Source organism: Mesitornis unicolor, unplaced genomic scaffold, assembly GCF_000695765.1.
Source record: "Mesitornis unicolor isolate BGI_N332 unplaced genomic scaffold, ASM69576v1 scaffold28463, whole genome shotgun sequence".
NCBI classification, from domain to species: domain Eukaryota; kingdom Metazoa; phylum Chordata; class Aves; order Mesitornithiformes; family Mesitornithidae; genus Mesitornis; species Mesitornis unicolor.
In genome coordinates, this window is record NW_010173058.1 from 1 (window position 1) to 18,306 (window position 18,306).

The 18,306-nt window shown below is 38.0% G+C and overlaps 1 protein-coding gene across 1 annotated transcript; it reads left to right on the forward strand.

Moving 5' to 3' along the window:
- Window positions 1–15,517, forward strand: YTHDF1 (YTH domain family, member 1). The gene is made up of 5 exons (XM_010180597.1): window positions 1–39; window positions 456–480; window positions 1,959–2,038; window positions 6,406–7,932; window positions 14,001–15,517. The coding sequence occupies exons 1-5, from the start codon at window positions 13–15 to the stop codon at window positions 14,025–14,027; spliced, it is 1,686 nt and encodes a 561-aa protein (XP_010178899.1). The 5' UTR covers window positions 1–12; the 3' UTR covers window positions 14,028–15,517.
- Window positions 15,518–18,306: the final 2,789 nt, after the last annotated feature.

Genomic DNA, 18,306 nt, shown 5'->3' on the forward strand with positions numbered 1-18,306 from the left:
TGTACATGAATTATGTCTGCCACAAGCGTTGACCCTCAGGTAAGTGGCGAAACGAAACGCGGGGCCTGCCACCTCCCCCACCCCCGAGGCGGGGGGTTTCCCTTGCAGGCCGGTGCCTGCGTCTGGCCGGGGAGAGGCTTTTCCTCTCCCTCTCGGCTTCTTTGGGGCTTAGTGTTCCTCGTGAACTTCCCCCGTGGGCACAGCACGTTTCCACTGCCTCTGGAGAGCCGTAGCCATTTCTAAGGAAGGCCAGTGCTGAATGATACGTGAAACGTACTCCTCAACCCCAATTTAAACAAACGCTGATGTGTTGTTAGCCATTTTTGTCAGCCTCTTACCCTTTCTTAAAAGCTCTGTGCCTTGCAGTGACAGATTGAGTGTTTTTCTAAAATTAACTTTTTTATTTTCCTTTTTTTTTCTTTTCTTTTATCCCATCTTGTACCATGGCTTCCCAGAGACCGAAAGGACAGGATAATAAAGGTAAGGATTATGCTGAGATCTGGTCGTTTAAGTTGTTACTGTAATAAATGAATTATGCAGGTACCTATGGGTGAGCAGGAAGGTGTTGCTCTTAGTCCTCATGGATAACATCTGGAACAAAGGAATTTGTGCTTTGTTTCAAAAATACCCTGAACTGTTATTTGTACAAGCTTACTTGCATCACACTTAATTCTACTGACTTTACAGTGGAAAAGATTTTGTGTTGTGCTAAACATAATAATGCTCTTTATTTCCTTAAAATAAAGCAAATTTCTACATAAAGTCACAAGCATATGCCTATTTAATAGATATTTTTATATACTTTGCTTAGTCTTTTCCTACCATATAAATACAGTTGTGTTACTGGTCTGCTGTTGACTGATACATGTACTAGCTGTCATACAGAAGCCTACAAGCTTAAATATTTAAGGAATTTAGATAAAAAAATAGTTAACTTCTGATGCAATAACAAGTTTTTTATGATAACTCCCATGCTTCATTTGAAATTAAATTTAGTAACAGGAAAATAGCTTGATTATTATTGTCATTGCTGATAAGTGTGTAACTCTTTAGGCTTAGAAATTAGCAAAATTCAACTCATAACTGCTTTTTAATAGATCTAACCTGACTTAAAACTCCAGGTACTTCTAGTTACAGAAAGTTTGATGCTGTTTCCTGTGTTTGTAAATACTCTTTTACCTCTACTCTCCCTGACAAACTTTGCAGAAATAGTCTGGAAAAGGCCCAAACTTGTTTGCTAAACATTTTATTTGGTGTAGTGTTACTTTTAGTTTAGCTGTTCTATGAAATCATAGCATCATTACCTATCACATAATGTGTTTGATCTTGGTTTTTTATATCAAAAAATAAAATTATATAAAGTGACCTAATAACAATATTGGTTTTGTATATATCTCAGTAGTGGGTTTTGAATGCTTTTCGCACATTAACTTAGGCCTTCAATTATGGCAGACATCTCTGTTTTACATGTGAGAAAGTTGAGACTTAAATTTTCATGAAAATGTCAAGATATCAAGGCATTTTAGCAGTCATTTCATAATTAAATGTAACTTCACCTCATCTTACTTTAGCCAACTGAACTTAAACAAGCAGTGAATAATGCATGGTGGGAGAATTAGTTTCTGAGAGTTCTAATCATGGACCAGAACATTGGATGTTGTTTCCTGATATTTTTCACAAGATTATTGTCAGTAACTGTTTTTTTGTTCAGAATTACATCACATGAGTTGTCCATTCACTCTCAACTGTAGATTAAAAAAAAAATAGATTTACTCAATTTTTTTTTTATAAGCAATAGTATAAAGAGAAATTCTTTTGAGGAAAAATGTCCATTGGTCTTTTTGTGAGTTCATGCTCTGAAGAAAGAATACGGCTTTTCATAAAATAACATAAGGTGGAACTCCTTACTGAAATGCTTCTAAGCAGTATTATAATATGTTGTAACCTTTTTCTTCTAGTACAAAATGGTTCGTTACATCAGAAGGATACAGTTCATGACAACGATTTTGAACCTTACCTTTCTGGGCAGTCAAATCAGGTTAGTGTATTTTTAACTTAGTTTTTTTTCTTAGGCATGCTGTTGGCATTCAATTCATGGGTCTGTGTTGAGGGAGCAAATTCCTTAAATAGAAATGGAAAAAGAAATGACTGGCATATTGTGTTACTTGGTAATACAACTAGCATTTGTGCTCGCAAAGCTAATATTACTCTGCATATCCAGATGGTCACAAGTGAAAATGAAGTTAATGCTCCAACTAGTGTCTGCTGATTGCTCCTCAAATTGCAGGTTGTTGATAGGGTTGAACTGTGACAGTCTATATTTTCTGACAGTTCTTTGATGGATGAGTTGCATGTGGGAGTCTGAAGGCTCTGCTTTTGGTCTTTCTTGATTTGGATAATTTGTATAATTCTAGAAATTAGTGTAGTTGAAAGTTGGTTTTGATGCTTTCTAGGTAGCTGGTAGAGTTGTCCCACTTGCTTTTTACACTTCACCAGATACTGCTGTTCTTCCATGTCCTCTAAAATATGTTAAGAATTAAATGTGTTATTTTAAGAGTAAGGCACTGTAATGTAAACTCATAATGTAATCCATTTCATTGTAATGCATGTTAAATCAGCATCCTTGTCTTAAATGCCATTAAAATTTAAGGTATCTTATAATTGAAGTAATTTTTGCCTTAACATTCAGATCTTTAACATGAACAAAATGTATAGAAACTGGAGGTCCAAAAAGTTTTCTTTCACAAATATAAAATACTGTTTCAGAGACAGAGGCCTACCAGACGTAGGCTACTGTTTCGTGGCAGAAGGGCTAAATGTTATGTTATAGAAGGGAAATTTATAATTCAGCCTGAAACTGAGAGATGCCAGTTTATGTTGGTGACATCACTGAACTTGCTTGTAAAACATACATAGTTTTAAATGTGTTTGTTGGGGCAGTCAGATAGATGGAACTGTTACAAGTTTGTTTTGGATCATAGCAGCCTTCAGGAAAGGTATAGCCTTTTTTTAGCACAGTGTGGATATACTTGAGCTCATTTCCATCCTGAAAGCAATTGAGACAGCAGTGGGGAAGGACAAGTGCATATGATTCTACATATGACAGGAAACTTCCTTCTGAGCTGTGCACTGTGTGGGCTCTGGCTCCTGAGCTAAGCTTTGTCGTCCTCTGCAGCATAGAGTTGTTCTCTAGACTTACACAACATTAAAATTATTTAATGGGAAATGTTTCCTCTTCTCAGGAGCTAGTGTACTATAGCAGGTATAAGAGATTTGTGGAGAAAATAAAGTAAAATTTCCCTTTTTAATATAAAATCAGTTTTGAAAGAAATTGAGGTTTTCAACTCTCTAATTTTTTAAAATTCCACTTTATCACACTTGTAATCTTTAATTGCTTAAAACCAAGATATGCTTTTCTAATGTGAAATATACTGAACGTTAAACTTTATATAGGGGGAAAAAAAAGAGCCATAATCTATTCCTAGTTCTAGGAAATTTGTCTTACATGTGTACAAGCCGAATTATAAGGTTTAAATTAAAAAATTGCTATGACTGTTAAAATTACCATAATTCTGAAAGTTTTCTTATGTGAAAATGTAGCTCCATTGACAGATTTATTTATACTGGAGTAAGAAGTTGAAATGCCACAAGAAACAATTGTGTAGGTTGTCCTACAATTTTAAGTGGAAAGTGACAGTAGCATTAATTAGGACTGTGAGATTTTGTCCTGAAGACAACCGTGTTTCTGAACAAAGCCTTACTGTTGAGTTATTCAGTCCGATTTATTCAGCCGTTTAAAATATAAGTGACTTACAAAAAAAGGAGGATTTGCAACCAACGAGATATTTTAAACAAATACTTAAGAAATTAAAACCCCAGCTGACAGACCAATATATTTGACATCAAAGATCAAATGTAGGTTGGTAATATTTTGTTCGTTTCATCTTTTATAGTTATAAATTAGTCTTTGAAATGAGTATTAAGCACGTTATATAATAAAATATAATTGTCATCCATCTTGCTGTTGAAAACTGCAGCTAAGTGGTGGTGCCTTCTTTTCCTTTCCGTAAAGGTTCTGGTTTCCAAGTAGCAGTACTTAATACAGGTAAAATTTGAGGTGTTGAGAGCTTTTTGTTATAAAACACTATGAACTTTTTAAAAAGCAAGGGGAACTGAGTGATGCAGAGTATTCATGTACAAGTTATACTCGAAGCAAGAAAGGCATCCCTCATGTAATGTCAGCCAGAACTGAAAAGTTAATTATAAGGAACAGGGAATTACTCTGGCAAGCAGAGTACTTTAGGAGAAAGGAGGATTTTCTTACAGTCTTCCTAATTAACAGAATGGTTGAGTTTGAGTTTGTTGTGATTTTGTTTTTATATAATTTAAAAAAATAAAAAAGAAATAAGGATGCAGAAAGGTCAAGGATAAGTTTGTTAAAATAGATGTTCTGCTGTTGCAGTGAAGGACTTCTGTCAGGGTTTATTTTACTCACTCTGGCATAAAGCCAGTCAGAATAGCAAACATCCTTACAAAGCATTCAATTTGAAACTTTCCTTTATCTTGTTGGAATCCTTGTGGAAACTTTACAGGCTGTGTGACAGGAGGTGACAGTCTCAGGAATTGTTTGGAATCCTTTAGCAGAAATACTTTAGGACAAAACGCTTCTTCTAGGCTTTTTTTTTGTCTTAAATTCCAAATCTGTAGAATTTATAAACACTAATATCTCCAAAGAACTACTTTCATCTGGACTTTTTTTACATTTTTTTAATATTAACACTAAGATATAACACATAGCAAACTCCAGGCAAAGTCTTTCAGAAAAACGATGTTTTCATATGCTAAATATTGATTATTCTAGCTTGGGAGTCTCAGAAAATGTATTTTATTTGAGCTCATATTTGTGTACCTCTTGTTAATGGTAGAATTTTCACGTAAATAAGGGCAGCTTGAGCAGTGGCAGATTTTCTATTGAATCAATAATGCTGGGTTCAGACTATTTAAATCTCAGAAGTGGTTGTAGTACTCTAAGTCTTGGAGACATTTTTATAGTATCATTCTGTATAGAGAAGGTAAGGATATTGAATTACTCTGGGCTATCATGAGAGTCGTTGAAAAATGCGCAGTAAAAATGAGTGTATCAGTTGAGTAGTATTCTTATTTTCAGCAAGGAGTTTTTTTACTTCATTTTTTGAATGAGCTGAGAAATAATCTGATTTTTGTAAAAATTACTGAAGTTCCAGTGCAGTTTTGCTGATTTTTGCAGATACTTTTTCAAGTTTGAAATCTTGGAGTTTGAAAGAAATCTTGGTTCCTCCTCTTGAAATAATCTTTCTCCATGAGTAAGGAAAGGCTAGCTAGTGTTTGAGTCATTAACAGGAGATGTTGACCTTCCCTCCCCCTCACCGGTAATTACAGTTAGAGTGTCAGTTTGGAAGGTTTCCAATATATGTGCTTCAAGTTTATTTTGAGAGGAGCAAAACCTACTTGTATGTGGTCTTTTGCGTGTTGAATATGAGAAACATATGGAATGGTTAAAAATCCAGGTATTAGCTGAAGGTTTAGAGTGGAAGGAAAGGCTTCTCTGCTTGGTCTAAGGAGCAGGTTGAAAGGAAGAAAATCGTGAATTTCAGATGGGTATCTGCCAGTTTATAGCTGCTCAGTCATGTATTTCACAGAGCGGAGATGACGACCCATTTGGAAGGACACTCAAACAGTCTTGCACATTTGTAACTTTACGACTGAGGGAGGAAGAGACTTTTGCAAAAGGCTGAATTGGGTCTTTCCCAAATGGTTTGGATGGGATATATCACATGCCATATTTGCATATATCTGTCTCTAGTATACCAGTCACTGTATTTTCAGTTTCTAATTATTAAGGCTGCTTACAGCGAATATGGCATGTTTCTTAGTGTGTGATCTCACTGTGAGCCTGTCTATGTCAGAAGTAGCCTTTGCATGTTTTACCACTTCAGGTATGTTTTGCTTGTTGAGGACTGTTGGCCCCTCAAAGCCGTTCCATAATGAGGCCTGTCATCATGTATTTTGTGTTATCGTATTAAAGTAATTTATTCTAAAATGTCTCCCATTTAGTGATCTAGAAATGCTGGATATTGTTTAGAAGTCACTAAATACCCTTTAATGTAAATAATTTTGCATGATTTTGAAGTCTCAAGTACTAGCCTCATTGTAAGGCACTAGTCCTGGGGCATATTATAGATGCCCAGATATTGCATTTTAGCCCTGACTCTCTGAGTATGAACTAAGATCTGTGATTAGAAACTAAACTACCTTGTCTATATTTTTCTTTTCTGTTTAGTGATGAACAGTATTGTGGATATTTATAAACAAAGGGGGGAGGTTTATATCTGTTAAAAAAGTTACCTTTTCTTTTTTCTTTAACAGAACAGTAGCTATCCATCAATGACTGATCCCTATCTGTCCAGTTATTATCCACCATCTATTGGGTTCCCTTACTCTCTCAGTGAAGCACCATGGTCTACAGGAGGAGATCCTCCTATCCCATATCTCACCACCTATGGACAGCTCAGTAATGGAGATCATCATTTTATGCACGATGCTGTTTTTGGACAGCCAGGGGGTCTGGGAAATAATATCTATCAACACCGGTTTAACTTTTTCCCTGAAAATCCTGCCTTCTCAGCTTGGGGAACAAGTGGATCCCAAGGACAGCAGACTCAAAGCTCAGCATATGGGAGCAGTTACAGCTACCCGCCTAGCTCACTGGGTGGTACCATTGTGGATGGGCAAACAGGATTTCATAATGATACATTAAATAAAGCTCCTGGAATGAACAGTATTGAACAGGGAATGGTTGGACTGAAGATTGGTGGAGATGTCACAACTTCGGCAGTGAAAACAGTCGGTTCTGTTGTCAGCAGTGCCGGGATGACAGGTGCCCTCTCTGGTAATGGTGGATCTAATGTAAACTTGCCAGTATCTAAACCAACCTCTTGGGCTGCTATAGCTAGCAAGCCCGCGAAACCACAGCCTAAAATGAAAACAAAAACTGGACCTGTAATCGGAGGAGCATTGCCTCCTCCACCTATAAAGCATAACATGGACATAGGTACTTGGGACAACAAAGGTCCTGTGGCAAAAGTTCCTGCCCCCCAACAGATACCTTCTCCTCAGTCTGTTCCACAGCCACAGCAACAAATTGTTCAGCCTGTTCCAACTCAGCCTCCTCCATTGACTCAGCCACAGTATCAGACCCCTCAGCAGCCACCCCAAAATCGCTGGGTAGCTCCTCGCAACAGAAATGCAGCTTTTGGCCAAAGTGGAGGAACTGGTAATGACAGCAACACGGCTGGCAGTACTCAGCCAAACCCTGTTCCAAGTGGAGAGTCCCATCCTGTTCTTGAAAAACTGAAAGCTGCTCACAGCTATAACCCTAAAGATTTTGAATGGAACCTTAAAAATGGACGTGTGTTCATAATAAAGAGCTATTCTGAGGATGATATTCATCGTTCCATTAAGTATTCTATTTGGTGTAGTACAGAACATGGCAACAAACGCCTGGACAGTGCTTTTCGGTCCATGAATAGCAAGGGTCCAGTTTACTTGTTATTCAGTGTCAATGGCAGTGGACACTTCTGTGGAGTAGCGGAGATGAAATCACCTGTGGACTATGGCACCAGTGCAGGTGTCTGGTCTCAGGACAAGTGGAAGGGGAAATTTGATGTCAAGTGGATCTTTGTGAAGGATGTGCCCAACAACCAGCTCCGACACATCAGGCTGGAAAACAATGACAACAAACCTGTTACAAACTCCCGTGATACACAGGAGGTGCCCTTAGAAAAAGCAAAACAAGTGCTTAAAATTATTGCTACTTACAAGCACACGACCTCCATCTTTGATGACTTTTCTCATTATGAAAAGCGCCAAGAAGAGGAGGAGGTGGTGCGGAAGGTAAACTTATTAAAAAATTTATTTTATACACAGATATGGGGAAAATGAAATGTGAAGGCTGCTATGGTGGAAAAAATGTAAGTAGGAATTTGAAATGTTTTTGATACATCTCAGCTTGATGGTTTTATTTGTGTTTAACAACACAAAACAAACTGATGCTTATTTCTCTGTGACAATTTCATAGTTAATGAGTTTCAAAGTAGAAAGTTAAGCAGTAATGCAGTTAAGAGACATTATGTTCAGGTTTTTTGGAGTTTGATTTATTTTTTTATCTTAAATGGTTAATAAACTGGAAGATAGTTTCTGTGTCAGGATTGGATTCTGCCAGTGATTGCCAGTCACTATTTTTGCCTTATAAATACGAGGTTTTAACACTATTTGTCTAGAACTGGGTTCTCAAAAGTGATACCTGCATTGGCATTTGGAATTTGCACATCACTTTTAAGAGCAAGAAGCCTGATTTCGTTTGTTCAGTTCATCTCTGGAAAAGAGAGTTGCTTAGAAATGCTGGAATAGCACTAGAAAGATTGTGTTTCTGCTACTGAAGTCACATGTATTATTATTTGGGTAAATAAAGTTTACAGTTCCCAGGTCTAATCTGTCTACCAATTCTTGGAAAGAATTTTTGAGTGAAGATGTAGCAAGAGAAATTCAGACAGTAACTAGGAAAATGTAGTAAAAACTTACATACACTTTCTTGGCTCTGTCTGCCTCAGTAGACATCTGTCCCTGTCCATCCCATGACCTCAGTTTCACAAATACCTTTCTCTAATTACACAGAATTAACGGGCTGACAAAATAATGGTGTTGGGATTTGTAGTTACGGGCTAAGTAATGCTTAAGAGTTGCTTGATATTAATAGCGTTCCATACACTTTTTTTTTAATAGCATTTCAAATCTTTTTTTGACAGGCTGGTTTAGTGCAGCTCACATTTTCTTCAGAATGTTTTTGAAGCGAAGACTTAATGCGTGTTCCTGGAGCTTAAATTGAAGTTGCCCATTTTAAAAGTTTTATTGCCATTTAAAAGTGCAGATAAAATTGCCTTAAACTGTCTTCACAGAATGTGTACCCTTGAATTACGAGAAAAGGAGATCAGTGTCATCAGAACTTTTTAGCTTGACAGTTCCTAGCTGTGAGGTACGATGTACGTAGCATACCTCAACGCAGCAGGGTGGGAGAGCTTAAGATTTGGAGTTTTTCTTGTGTGCTCCGTGTGAGGTTCCACAAACTAAAACATAAAAGCCTTTACTTCAGCACTTCATTCCTTCAGTAGACAATTAGCAATTCAATATTTAATGCAACCCGTATCTTGAAGAGAGGTGTTCCCTTACATAGGAGAGAATCCTGAATAAGTCAAAATGCCCTGGTTCCTTTGTCCAGTGTTTACAGTATATGGGACAGGATTGTTTTGGGTTTTTTAATGCTGAGTCCCTCTGTGATTTGTTGACAAATCTGAGGGAAGAATAATGTGTGTGTTTGAGGAGTGAGAGTACTGGGAAAGTGATAGGAAATAGTCTTGACTGGTTAACTTACTGGCCTGAGGAAGATCATGACGGCTGCATACTGAACACTGAACTTGCGTTGCTTTGTAGTATCTCAGGGAGCTGATGTTCAAGTGTTGGGCTGGGCCCACTTTGGGTTGTTTTCATATACACAACTATTTCCCACATTCAGTTCATGTGCTGATATAATAATCTTACCTGGGTCACTGCTTTATAATGGGATCAGTTTTTCAAAATAATGCATTTTTTTCTGCCTCATTTAAAACTAGCTTGTAGGACACATTCAGAAAATAAACTCTGAAGTCTAATTTAATATTTCTTAGATTCCTCCAAATAGCTTAGAAAATGGGACAATATATAGAGACAATCGAGGTGCACTCACGAAGATAGTGGTGTTAGAGGGGTCAAACAGATCAACAGTGAGGGAATGAAAAATAAGATCCTGATTGCCTAGTTGAATTCTGTAAAACTATTGTCAGAAAGTTAATATTCCCTTCATTGACTAAATGAGTTTTAGAAGTTCAACTTATTACCAGAAAACTTTCTTTGCAGGATATGCGCACCTTTAAACCTCTTACTGTTGAGGAGTTTGTGCTACTGAAGTTGAAGCCTTCCTATAACCAATTTTTGAAGAATCTTCTTGCTGGTTAAGCTATCTTATGACCTAATTGATGTTTTGAGATGGTTGGTTGTATATATGCCATCTTAATTGCTTTTCAAGTTGCTGTGTTATTAATTACTTATACTCTGTTCAGCAGTAAAATTACTTGTTGAAATTTTGTGCTTCTATTTTACCACTTCTGTGGTTACAAAGGGCCAGAATTCTTAAAAATCTCCATATGGAGGGCTTGAAAGCTTTAATTTCATTTATATACAGATAATTAGTTGAGAAGAATAACTTCATGTAATCCGTACAGTGCAAGCCACTAGCATTTCAGTTCTTTTTTTCAGATGGTTACAGTTTGTTAGTAGCCAGTGTTTCTGTAACTAAACTGCATAGGAAGCTCCAGTGTTTAACTGGAGTTTAACTGATCGAGAAGCCTCTATGTTGACACCATGCCACCAGATGAGGATTAGGTGTGTGTATAATGGTGGATGACATTTACTACTGTGCCAGAGATTCACCAGTGTTACCAGTGTTGCTTAAGGACTGTATAATCATCTGCAATTGAGGGAAGATTTGCTGATGCTGGGGTGTAAGTCCAGCTTTTGATTTGCAGTCATAATGAACTACTTAAACTTAGTCTGGTGACCCAGAACCTGGAAAGGAATAATTGGGTATTGGTGTCTAGAGTGAAATAGCGAAAGAATGAGTGGCATGAATTTGCTCCTGACCCTTCTACCATTTTCCAGTCTGTTTCCAGGGCTTCTGCAGTGTCCACAAAGAGCCACCTTTGTGATCAGATCTCACACTCTTAAAATGTAAAAACTTGCAATGTGTGTGAGAGAACTTCTGTTAAAAGAAAATACAGCATAATGTGGCAATAATTATTAACGTGCCCTAGAAACATGCTTGCATAGTCTTAACAAAACTGTCTTCCAAAGTTAAAAAACTTGTAAGGAAAATAAACTTGTTGGAGGTGTTTTTTTATTTCCATCTCATGTGGTAGGACAGATGGGTTGATCTACTCAGCAATTTGGCTTCATAGACCTGTATTTAACTAAAGGTCAGAGTGATGGGATGGGCTGCTGTGCTGTCACCTCTGATCTGTGTCAAGGCACTTGGCTACTCCAGGGTCTGCACCTTGGAGTTGTGCTGGAAGAGCTGAGTAGTCTTATCTCAGAAAGCTCCTGAATCACCAAGCTTACTGTTTCTCACTTTGGATGATTAAAGATTGCAGATTGTTAGCTACTAGTGCATGTTGGCATTTGGATACTCATTTTCTTCTAGTGTTGGGGAAGTATTTCCTTGCAGTATGCTCTCATTCATTGACACAGAACTTTTAAAGGTGGAATATTGTCCTTCCACCAAAACTAGTTAGAAAACATTTCTTTTTTAAGATTAAATCTAATTGTTTCCTAATATAAAGAAAGCATTTATATCTTTGTGTCAGAAGATGAATGCTTTCATCCCACTGACCTTAAGTTTAGTAGGAAAGGTGACAGCTACTTCTGACTGAGGTGAAGGGAATGGAAGTTTGACAGGGATGAGTGTCTCCAAAATGAAAGCTTTTGCAGATTTTGTGAAAACCTGTTTTTCCTGTGTCTGAAGACTATACGTATTAATGTCACAAAGGAAAAGTATGCAGCAGGAGCTCCCTTGTGAGATACCAGAGAACTCTCTTGGAGAAAAGAAACTATGAAGGCTCCGGATGGATCTTCAGAACCAAAATAAACAGTTTTCGTAGTTACTCACAAAATTGCTTGTTCTTGCTTGCAGTAGTGCTAAATAGCAGTAAGGAAGAGAATTTGAGAGTTAGAGCTTCTAAAAAGCAGCCATGCTCAAGAGTGTGAAGAATTGTTGCATCAGTTTCCTTCCTGTGAGTTTATATGGTGTCAGACACGTTTGAAAAGGAAGACTCAGATTAGCCCCTGAGAGAGAAAGCAAGCAGCAAGGTAGGACGAACTGCTTAATAATTTGCTCAATAGAGAGCACTTTTTACTGAATTATAAAGCCTGAGCTGAGTCTTTGCATACCATGAGCATACTTTTTAGGTACCAGGTAGAAGTCTCAGGTGCTAGCCTGTGTTCTGTTTATGTGGGACTAGTCTGTGAGAATGGAAGACACAGACTTCCAAAGAAAGTGGGTTTGTGAGGGTCAGGGGAGATGACTATACAGACAACTAAAAATAAGTGATGTAAGGCAGCAATGGGAAAGAACGGGTTGATGAGCGTGGTAGGGCAGTGAAGCAGAGTAAAGGGGATTTGGCACCTTAGAAATGGGAGTAGGATGGGATAATTACTTTTTGGAAGCCTGAAAATGGGGTTGATAGGATTTAGTTTTAGATTCCTTCTAAGTACCTTTTGTTTGAAGTCTTGGGCAGCCATATGTTCTTTTCATTAAGAACATACAACACCTAATATGTTCTGGTACTCTGCCACTAAGAAATGACTTTCATTGACAGTTCATCATAAGTCAGCAATTAAAAGATAGGGGGAATAGAGATTAAAATAAATTTAAAAAAACCAAAACCAACAAAAAGCACTTTACATGGTCTGTTTTGTTGATTTTACTTTGTCTTATAGATTAAGAATTTGTACTAGAATTTGTTGACTTAATTTTATTATGGAAATGGAAATACTAATATTACTCTGCCTGGAGGCAGAAATCAGTACATTCCGTTTAAAACAAAACTCTTCTGGTTTTATGCTGTGACCAGCTGAAGCAGCAAATACAGTCTGTTTTATTTGTAATGTTTGGTATATTTGCCAATAAGCTTTACATTGCAACTGAAACAATTCTGAGATGAATTTTATACAGACAGGTTCCACAAACCAAGTGAAATCTGAAGGCGTTAGTTTAGGAGTTGACTCATGTTTATGCTTAGGCTATTTCACGATTTTCTTGCTTGAAATAGGATTTGGTGCCGTATTAATGCATTTGAGTGCAGTACACAAAGCAGAGTCTTTCCATGCCTGTTTGGGTGTTTAACACCTGCATGGTCTCTTAGCTGGAAAAATGCACTGGGTTAAAGAGACAGCAGTGTATTTTATTCAACTTACCTTGCTGTCTCCTGTGTGTTCTGCAAATTACGGGGTTCCTGAAGCAGTTATTGAAAATGTCCCTCCTTTTTGTCCTTGCATTGCTCAGCTTCCCTGGGTAAGCCCTGGTCAGAGGCTCCGCTCTGAGACAGAGCAGGGATGTGGCTGTGTAGCTGAGAGAGCACAAGTTGGTCAGATTAAGACTTGCAGCGGTTGAGGGATGCCTGCAGGTACCCCGTCGATCACCTTTCGGTATTTGTGCTCAGCAGAAACTGTTGAGACTTGAAAGAGCCTCCTGGCTTATGTCCTGGAAGGCTTTTAGAAATTCTTGGGCTGTTCAGTCCAGCCATGCTGGTCTTTATCAGGTAATGCAAAAGCACAGCACTTCTTCCACTTGATGATGTATTTTTTTCTCCGCCCCTGGCTTGTCAAGTATTTCATGGTGTCTCCTAGAACAGTTGAACAGTATAGGAAGAATTAGGAAGAGAGTTTCTAGAGAGCTCAAATCCTGCTTTCATTGAATGCAACTAAACTCCAAAGTCATCTGAGTGCTTCAAAATGATCCTGTTTTTGTGGAGTTCACTAATTTATCATCATTCTTCTGCTTATGTACTGGTTATGCTAGTATTGCAGTAGCTAAAGTAATCCAGAAAGTAGAATATTGCGGGTCTGACCTTCATCTGCTGCCGGTTTGAGGTGGCTGTGGGGGTATTAGCTCTGCTGTTCCACCTGAAGCTGCACTTCATATTAAGTTACCAAGCCTTTGGGTTTGTCACTTATAGACAATGTATCTGTAAAACATAGCAGCAATGTTTTAACAGTGTTTAGTTTTCTGGGGTCACATTAGTGCTGTTATACTACTAAACACCTTTAGTTTGTTAATTTTACTAAAATCTTAACTTTTAACTCTTTTCTCTTTGCAGGAACGTCAGAATCGCAACAAACAATAAGAATAAACATATACAGTTTGATATATATTCTAGAACTGATATTAAATTCGACTATGAGAAACAAAATTTAAGTATACTGGTGCTGTATCCTGGCATCAGGACAAACTAAAGCTTTCAGCTCCAATATATCTTCTCGTGCAGGGGAAATTAAGTTGTCGCATCTTTAAGTACATTGTAGTTTATTTTTGCCCAAGTGGATCTGCATTAATTTGTATCTTTTTTTCTATGTAAAATTCTGTAGAAATCATTAATAAAGGTGTGTCTGTTTTTATTTTTATAAGTTGGTAAACAGTTATATTAACCTAATGTGGACCTATACATGAGCATACTCAAGTGTCAATGCTTCCCAAAGACTTTATTTTGGCACAAATTATGTTCCTAGCCAGATACAGAGATTATGGAGAATACATGACAAAAATCTTCCTTTATCCTCCTCCCAAACCCTTTTTCTTCATGGCGGAAGTAAGAAACCATGCATTGATATTTTTTGTTTTGGAAATTTTTTTTTGGTCATTTAAAAAACTTAAGATACCGCACTTCAGAGTTTTGAAATGAAAAGAACCTAAATTTCTGATCACTTTGTGCAGCTGCTATGCCTCTTTATTTATCTGTACAATTACACTTTTGAAATTGCTAATGCGCCATGTTGGTTTTTTCTGTCTAGTAGAAAATCAAATTGTCAGTGGAATTGTTTCTCTGGAAAATATTTCCCTTTCACATTCTGTTAACCAGTGCTTCAGTGTGCATTTGTTATACCATATCCTGCCGAGAGTGAGCGAGATGCTTTCTCTCAGCCATAATTCTGCTTTACGGTTTTTGTAGCTTAATTAAATAATAATGTGATGCTATCAACATTGCAGGGGTTTTGGACAATGTGTTTAAACCTGTTTCAGCTTTCAGGTGTTATTAGTTAATTGCAGATCATTTTTAATCCTTCCCTTCATTACTCCCTCCCACCCCCCCTCAAATCCTAATGCCATTTAAAGTTTTTTATACCAATAATGCTGAGCTTTAACGTAGGAACTAATAGTACGGATAATATGATGGATTATGCCTCAGATGTTTAAAATTGACAGTGTGTATGTCTAATTTTTTTTTCTGTTGGATGAGTAAAAAAACCTGTTTTAAGAAACTGAATTTGCTGTCCTGTTTTTGTGGAGTGAGGGGACCGTCGGAGAACCTGTCACCAACTGGAGTTCCAATTAAGCATGGAAATGGTGCTCATGTCCGCTGCTCTAGCACACTGAATCTGCACGTGTTTATTGTAGAGGATCTTTTACTATATTAGAAAGCAAGTATCTTCTGAATACTATTTACTCCAAAAGGACCTCCAATTTAAATAAAGTTTAATCTGTATCATTTAGACTTGTATTTAGAACGTATAACTCTGTCTCTGGACTGTTACTGCCTGTAAGGGGTAATGGACAGCATCAGATTAACTTTTTCCTCTAGGAGAATACAAGCCTTAATAAACAATACATATTTAGCAAGTTTGACGTCATTTTCATTTTTTCCCTGCTTTCAGTTGTCTTCCTATGTTATAATCGCCCTTTGTGCCGACTTGTGAATTAAGTCTCATTTGAGAGATGTTTTGCTTGAATAACTCGGTGGCTGTCAGCACATGTGATGGTTGCAGAGGGGTTTTGCAGGACTCTGCAGAGGAGATTTGAGCTGCTTTGAATATTACCATTCCTCAAAGGTAATCTGTGTGCGTGCAGTGGCTGTCATTTGTGCTTTCCTTTCTCCTTCTATGGTAGAGAAGCTGAAGGAAAGAGTTGGAAATAATCCTGTAGCCTTCAGGAGGCAGTACTGCAGCCCTGGGTCACTGGGGTGAGAAAAGACCTTTCCCAATAGAAGTCAAGCTCTAAACAGTGTTTATTTTACAGCGGTTGGCTGTGTTTCCCAACTCTTAACTTCACTAATTTGACTTGATAGCTTTTTTTTTAACTGACTTCTTGAAGCAATACTGCATTTTAGAAGTATGTTACTATCTAACAAAAGCACCTGCTCTTAGTTCCATGTTATGTCAGGACACTTACAACTGGTGATGCCAGAGCCAAGGCTAATTCAGTGCCATCTGGACCCTGAAGAGGAATGTTAGTTACACAACTTTTATTTCTTGCTTTAGATCTTAAAAAAAAATAATTAAGTACCTTTGCTGTGATATATTTATAGCCTTCAGGTAAATATTTTCTTAAAAAACCCCAAACAACAACCAAACAAAACCAACAAAAAACCCCAACAAATTGTGAGCCCTTAGCTGAAACCTGTTTGGCTGTATAGCTAAAAGTTACGATGTCTCAACCTGCTGCCTGCCTTTGTGGCTAGCAGAAAAAGTTCATAACGGCTTCAGCATGCAGAGATCTTGTGCAGATACTGCAGTGCTGTGGCTGGAGTGCACAGTACAGAGAAAACGTAGCAGTCTCTTTCAGTATGAGCGTGTTCGCTGTTAAGGTAACTGAAATGTGCTGGTTTTCAAGAAACTCGTTGCAGTTTAGAGAAACGCCTCGCTTTTGTGTTTCGCAGTGTTCCGATTACACTGCGAAGGGGAAAAGCCTTTTCCCAGTGTGTGGTGGTGTACAACTTAATGTCATAGGTGTTAATAACTTCTGTATTTATTCCAAGTAATAGTTCTAAAAGAACTCGCCTGTGTGCTTTTGGAATTTGTGCTTAAATCCACTCCTTAAAGGAGCTGCTGCTGTTTGATCTTTTTAGAATTTGTGTTTGACAGTATCCCTGCTGTATCCTGCCTTCCATTTTTTAAGCCAAATGTGGCTGGTAGCACCACGTACTGATCACGGAGCTAGATGCCATTATCTCTCTGGTTTGTTTGCTGGTTGGTGCTGGCAGCACATTGTACTGCTCTGAAACTCTGAGCATTGCATCATTGGGGAAAAACAAAGTATTCACTTGCAGGTAGACACACCAGGAGTAATGGTGCTGATTACTTCATCTTTATGGAGATTTTATTTGTTGCTGTGAAGGATGGTTTTGAGTGACTTGAGCTTGTGGAGAAAATGGTCAAGTTAAATTTCACTGAGATGTAAGGAGAGAAACAGGCAGACAAACCTGAACAAATTCATGTATCGGATTGCTGCTCGGCCATAGCACAACGTGCTTGTAAATTAGGGTCAGACTTTGGTTTTTACCTCACTCGTTTCTGGGAGATGGAAATAGGAGATGTAACATTTAAAATCCTGATGTTTTTCTTTCACCCTTTAAAAGACTGTTGATAGTTGAAGATGTGATTCTCCACAAAATAAATACTTGATTTTTGTTTGGAGAACTTACTCAAAGGTACGGATGGATTTACTCAGTGATACTAGTGAGATCTCAGTGAAAAAGGTAGTATTTATTTCTTAGCATTACACTGACCACAGTGCACTGGAGAGCATGGACAGAGTGTGAGAGGACGTGTCTTTGCTTTTCCTCTTTAATAATGAGTGATTTTATTTGGCCAGGGCAGATGGAAATTCAGTAAATGTGGGTATTGAAGAACTTGTAGGCAAAGATATTACAAAACTATCAAAAGCAAAATAACTGTTGTAATGTTACTGCCCTTCTCTTGGGCGCCTGTTGAGAAAAGCGCTAGGGGGAGCAAGGGAAGCTTGGTTAAAGTAGCAGATAAATGCAAAAAAGGAAGCCCAAATAATATCTAATGGAGGAAAAGTGTGTTTTGATCTAATTTCCTGGTCTCTCGGTTACTTTGAATCCTTTATGTTGAACAATCTGTTTCACTTGGAAAAAGCTCTGGCTTTTTCTGACAACAGTGCTCGGCATCTGCTCGTTTTAGGAGAAAGCTGTTCGCTATTTTCAGGAAAGCGCTGGGTTTTAATTGGAATTTGTGATACTGCCCAAGAACGGTGTGAGCGTGGCTTTTCCTGTGAAAACCACTCGCCGGTGGCCCGCTTTGCCCGCAGTTCCTTTGAGAAAGAAGGGTTTTGTTCAGCCTATTTTTAGAAGTAAGAGAGTTGAGTCAAAATGTTGAGATGACTTCATTGGGGTGTGACTTGGCAGGGAGGAAATTTGGGTTTCACAAGTGATGCGGTTCAGTCACGTGGACCGTTTCGTCGTTCTCATGCACAGCTCCCAGTTCGTCTGTACCAGCACGTTGAGGTGAATGGGATTTGTCTTGTGCAGCAGTGTTACTGATTTCACAGCTTTCCTGTCTTCAGAAAACTTCTGTTGAAAATAATCCTTTAAAATCGGCTCGCATATTGCGCGTGCAGCGATGCATGTGCGATGTGGTGACAGTCTGTAATGTTTTTCATTTCCTAGC

Coding starts and splice junctions, on each gene's coding strand:
- YTHDF1 (XM_010180597.1), top strand. CDS start 13: ATGTCTGCCACAAGCGTTGACCCTCAG. Junction 40..455: donor CCACAAGCGTTGACCCTCAG/GTAAGTGGCGAA, acceptor ATGGCTTCCCAG/AGACCGAAAGGACAGGATAA. Junction 481..1,958: donor GAAAGGACAGGATAATAAAG/GTAAGGATTATG, acceptor TTTTTCTTCTAG/TACAAAATGGTTCGTTACAT.